At 36.9% G+C, this 6,000-nt stretch overlaps 1 protein-coding gene across 3 annotated transcripts in view; it reads right to left on the bottom strand.

Annotated features, from left to right (window-relative positions):
- Positions 1–203: 203 nt before the first annotated feature.
- UMAD1 (UBAP1-MVB12-associated (UMA) domain containing 1) overlaps positions 204–6,000 on the bottom strand; it is a 79,355-nt gene continuing 73,558 nt past the window's right edge. For all 3 annotated transcript variants that reach the window (XM_086614602.1, XM_086614603.1, XM_086614604.1), the window contains one exon: positions 204–1,825. In XM_086614602.1, coding sequence (XP_086470728.1) covers positions 1,568–1,825 — 258 coding nt within the window. In that variant the 3' untranslated portion in view covers positions 204–1,567. The remainder of the gene's footprint in view (positions 1,826–6,000) is intronic.

Raw genomic sequence — 6,000 nt, 5'->3', positions numbered from 1 at the left:
ACAAGTCACCAACACAGCACACAGAGTACATCAGATGAAAGTGTGACATATTTGCCTAGAAGGACTCAGATTTTTAAGTGACACTGAAAAGATTTCCAAACTGAATTTCCAAGTTCAAGCTCCCACGAAGTCTGAATGGTCACAGCTATAGTAAACAATACAGGTGAAGCCAAGTAATAACTCTCACGCATGAAAAATAACTATTATTTAGCATTTTTTTTTATTGGAGTGCAGCACAGATACGTTCCCTGAAACAGTAACTTCAAAACATTTATGAACATAGCTGTCAAAAATATTAAATACATACAATTTAAAAAATCTAAAACATGAATATTTAACAACCTAAGACTTATTCACAATGAAATTTCTCCATCATTTACAGTATTTATCTCAAATACTGTAAGAGGATGCAAGTCTGAAAATATATGTACTGTAAGCTGTCACAGAGCATAGAAAATATATGAAAATATTCACTAACATTTGGCACTATATAAATATTCTACCCCGAGAGAGAAAACAAGTGTAGTCTTTTGTGTGACACACCACACATCATTATTCATCACGAATCATGATGTTACATCAGAGAGCTGTTGCTCATGTAACAGCAGCTCTGGTTTTAGCCGGGAAAAACACGCTCAAAGCTTGAGAGCAGAGGACACAGTGGTCTGTGAGAACGCATGTTTAGGTACTTAGCCATTTAATTTAGCTGGATAAGAAACAATGTAATGCTTTCCTGTTGTTAAACATTGCCATGTGTATCTCTGGCACACAAATTAAAAAAAGAAGGGTGTGACCATTAAAAGTACGTGTCCTGAGATTTCCTTCTTCAGGGGGCAAAGAGGTTAAAATGGAAAAGCTGATCTGTGTATAAATCAGGAACACATGTGGTAATGAGAACAAACAGCAGCCAACAGGCAGGCAGGGAGGAGTTCTCCAGGCACAGAGTGAGACGGACAAAAATACCATCTACTGGAAAGGGAGCAGAGGAACTGTTTTACACTTTGAAATTGGTAAGTTTAACCAATCTATTAAGTTTTCATAATTATTTAAGTACTCATAATTAACTCTGAGTTTTAAAACTTGGTTTAACTGGAAAGCTGTCTGGTAGTGCAAAGCAGCGTTGCTTTGGCATTAATACTGGTTTCCATCTATAGAAAATCAGAGGTGATCTTAAAGAAACACATGTAACAGGATCTTTGTGTTTAGTATCTGAGTGAAAAAACAAAACAGGGTGGACACGTAAACTTCATCTTAAAGTTATGACATTTTTGTGTCTGCAGCCTACCTACTGGAAGTAGATACCAACAGCCAGTCTCTTACTCAGGCTGAAATAGTTTCGCTTGATTTCTTTGGAGATAAACAGAATGCTTAACATAGTAAGTTACTTAAGTGTAATATTCTGTTTATCTGAACTCAAATACAAAATAGTTGTGAATAATAATCCTTTTGATCCAATGCATCTGATATACCAGTGGCAGCCCCCCAAAATACTAAGTCAATTAAAATGAGTCTTTATCTTCACCTTAAGACTTGTTCCTTAACACAGACAGAAAAAATAAAGAAAACATTACAGATCACAAAGCACTGAATTTTCAAGTGTAAAGTCATACCAAAATCTTGATAAATTATCATTGATGTCGTAGGTGAGCAATCGGTCAGGAACATCATTATGGGTGCCCTGTACTGCTAACACATGTGGTGCTAGGGCAAAGGGTACGTCACTCAGAAGATCTGACATGAAAGGGCTGCTTTCCAAATTTTGACTCCTTTCATTTCCCACCTCTGCACTCGATACAGTCAACTGCGATCGGTGCCCTGTATTTGTCTAAAGAGAACAGAAGAACAGAAATTTAGACACTACACATCAGGCAGCTAAGGCTTTGTACTTAGAACCATCATGACCTACCAACAAATGAAAACAAAAAACAATATAATAAATAAAATTGGTAGTTTGGTTCAGGTAGATCTAAAATAGCAATTCTTAATACATGTCAATATAACTCTTTGGGTCAGGTTGACTTAAATTAAGGCTAAAACAACAATAGATTTTTTTTAATGATTATTGAGATTTCTCCACTTAATGTTACTCTGTGTTTATGAAACCCATAAGGCTGGTGGAACTTTTTGTCATTATGTCCAGGTTTGTTTAGGAGAAATTAATTCATCTAATTTCTTTCATAAACTGATGAGGCTCCATCTTTTTTTCCATCTGTGCATTTTCAGAAGTTGTCCAACAAAGGCATGACTTTGATGATTAAAAACCACTCCTATCCCAGTCATTTTGAAGTATTACTGACGTTGCCTTCCAATTTGAAATGGAATTGTACAAGTGGCTGGTAAGGTCTATTATATATGGTAATATGTGCATTGCCAAATATGTGCTTTATAGAAAAATACAGTTAAAAAAACTTTAAAAAAACAACAAAAATCCCTAAACCAAAAGCAACAATGAAATAAAAAAAACCTCTGCCATACAGAAAAGTCAATATTAATTTACAGAAAATGCCGGCAGATAGGATGCTGGACCCAATGGACTTGCAAGCTGTGATACTGGCCTACTAATATGACCTTAGTAAGTGTTTATCCTAAAACTTCTACTGTTTTAAAAACAAAGAAAAGACTATTTACTCTGCCTCTAGAAATCAAATCTAACTTGGTTTACTATTTATAGTAATAAAATGCTAGGTAAACTGAGAGCTCTCACATCATTTCTAGGAGTAAAATGTTTGTTATATGGATTTCTACTTCATATAAGCACACAGAGAGAAATATTCAGTAATTTGTTCACAAAGTGCTTAACAAGTCATGTCAGAGCCAAGAACATTAGAGATGAATTTCTGATTGCAGTCCCGACTTCTTCCTTACAACCCTCCATACTCAGCACACAGCCAGAAAAATCCAACACTTACACTGTTACTAGGGAAGGGAAATCACTGAAAGCTTTAAATGCTAATTTGGTGTAGTAAGAGCTGAATCGATCTAGTTGTATGGAGGTCACTTTCATCCTAAATTTTTCCATGATTTTTAGGGAAGTTGTGCTGCTCAAGATCTGACCTGTGCTGGAGTTGAATGTTACAGATCATGGCTGTTACAGAGAACCTGAGGTTGTGGCTATTTGACAGAAGGACAATTTGGGCAGTGGGGTGGAGGTGGGGTTTGTTTTCTAGCCCAGGAGTATGTAACACAGCTCAGCCTTTGGCCAGGCAAAAGGCACTCCATCTCCTTCTGAAAGGAAGGACTGGATTTGACTTGAACGCCACCTGAGCACTAGTCATTCCTTACACAACCCAACATTTTATCTAGTAGGACAGATAAACAAACATTAAACCTTCTATTAAACTGTCAACAATGAAATAGATAATCTCACCAATCTAAGTCAGTTCAGAGTCAGTACTTGTCTTAGGTGATGGAGGATGCTTGCTCCTCCATAAGCTACTGGGACAGAAGCGGTTAGTGGTGCTGCACACTCTGAAATGGACCCTCATTTGGAAGCTTTTGTTTGTACTCAGGATGACTAGAAAACTAAAGCTTAAGATAAACTTCCCAATATCTGTTACTATTATGTCACAGGACAATAACGTAAAATTTCTCAGGGTTAAGAAGTTTTATTAAAAGGAATGACTCCTAGATGTAACTACTAAACTTACTGGTTATGATCCAATACAAAAGAGGAATGAATGAGCTCCAAAGGAGGCAAGTGAGGAAAGCATCTACCTACTGAGCTGCTGAGATTCACTTCTCAGAACAAATCCTATTTGATTTTCCCCCTTCTCTTTCAGATCATCTTCTGGCTAATTGTTATAAAATATTTTATTTTATAGGTATCAAAAAGGGAAGAATAGTCCCATCTTTGTCTATGCTTCTAGGCCACTTTAGAGCCTTCTGGAGATAGACAAGGTATGTCGCTGGGTTTCTCCTGCTTTAACAATATTCTCTAAGCTACTGTGATACTGACATGTCTGTATTACATAATTCCTGCAGCTACAGATAACAGATGTTTCTTCTTGTTCTTTATTTTCCCTAGCTTTCCTTTTCTCAGTTCTCTATTCTTATGACTAGTTAACAGCTCTTCAGAAAGCTACATGCAACAGCAGAGGCAAGAGTTGATAAAGATGATTTCTTTTGGCTTCCCTTACTGATTCTGACATCTTTAGAGGGCAGGGAAAATAGCAAATCTAGCAGAAAAGTCAGGAAGATAGCTTGTATAGTTCTACTGCAGCTTTCCAAGCTCTGAGCAGAAAACCATGGGCAATAGCACCGTAAGCCTGTAAGCTCAGGAAAAACCCTAAAACCTCTTGTACTTGTCTGTTCTAATCAGCACAGTTATCTTCAAGCTGAAGATCAGCAGCTCTCACCTTAAAAGGGATCTTAGCTTCCATAGCTGCTAATTGATAACACTTAGAGGGAAGTCTTCCTTCTTGTCATGGCCAAATAGGCTCAAGATGTGCATCATAACAAAATTCATGAACAGGTTCTGCTATAGACATATAGATATATTGCTAAGAACACTGCCAAACACATAAAGTGTTATTTACGTTAATGATATTTATCTGAAAAAAAACCCCTCCACAATACTTCAAGTAAGTACTTAAATTTGTAGCTGCAGTAAACTTAAAAACTTCCCTTAATTTCTACTCTGCACAAATTTGTTACATTCTCTCTCAAAAGCAATAACCTGTGGAGCGTTTATTGAGGTGCTGGTATTTGCTTGTATTACATCAGTCCCATACTCTGAAGGGGAGAGCGGAGCCAGAAAGCTCCAAATGAAAAACAGGAGAAGGTTACATCTAGGAATCAATTAAACAAGATCTTCAAAGACCCTTCTGCCTGCCCTGACTCCCACATTCCACAGAAAAATGATCCCTCACTCACTGTCCTATTCCCATAGCTCAGATGATAATCAGAAATCCCTAGAATCTAATGTTTATTTTGTTTGGCAAATTACACTTTTATGAACACCTGTTTATATCTTAATTGTCCCACAAGCTGGATGAACTCAATTTACAATGCAAATTAGACTAGCACGTGGCAAAACGAACTTCAAAGAGGAAAAAAGAAATCGGAGAGAGCACAGAGCATCTTGGATTTTCTTTTTTCCTCCAGAAATCTTACATTTGTTAGAAGGGTGACAAATGGGCAGCGCCAGAAAGTAAAACTCTTTCTGCACACAGCAGATACGCTGTATTGACAATGACAGAGCAAGAACCAGCTTTTCTTACTCTCAAGTCCCACTTCATGTTTCAAAGCAAGACTGCAGTAAGGAAGGATGAATTACACTAGAATTATTTTACTGTTAAACATAATTTTACCACACTCAATCTCTGATTACTGTCAGTGAGGTTCTCAATAGTCTATAGATTCTGAAACTATTTAAATAGTCAAAATAGTATCATAAATAAAGGCCAAAATGCTGGGAGTAACATAATATAGGTAAGTCAGGAACAAAGAAAAGCGTCAGATCAGTGTAACAAATGCCATAATCTGATCTTGGACCTAATGTCTTTGGGTCCCAGTCTACCCAACTCCTCGTAAGAAGGTTTTGGGTCCAATATGACAAGATCAGTTTAAAGCATAAATGAGCAAACAACTCGAGATTTCATATTTCAATTTCATACATAAACCACTACTGACTCTCACGAAAATGGCCATTTTTAACTATCTTAAAATGGTCACATTCACTTTTTCATTTATAGCAAGCCACGTTTTATGTTATTACTATTGGACAGACAACCCAACAAATTACGCAATGGGAAAAATATAAAACCTGGGGAGGATGACTCTTTAACGCAGTATGCAAAACCCAAGCATGGTAGAAAAACGCTGGCTAAAGTTAACCTGAAAAGATAACTGAAGGCAGGCTGCTAGAAAACTCTGTCACGTTTGCATTCAGTCCTTGAATACGGTGGAGCCCATGCCTTTACCTAGTACACAGTGTGTCATATGCATTATGGCATATATTATATTATCTATTAGGTATCTACATACAGAGAAAAAAGTTTC

Source organism: Tauraco erythrolophus, chromosome 7, assembly GCF_009769465.1.
Source record: "Tauraco erythrolophus isolate bTauEry1 chromosome 7, bTauEry1.pri, whole genome shotgun sequence".
In the NCBI taxonomy this organism is placed as follows: domain Eukaryota; kingdom Metazoa; phylum Chordata; class Aves; order Musophagiformes; family Musophagidae; genus Tauraco; species Tauraco erythrolophus.
This window is presented reverse-complemented; position numbering and strand designations above follow the sequence as displayed.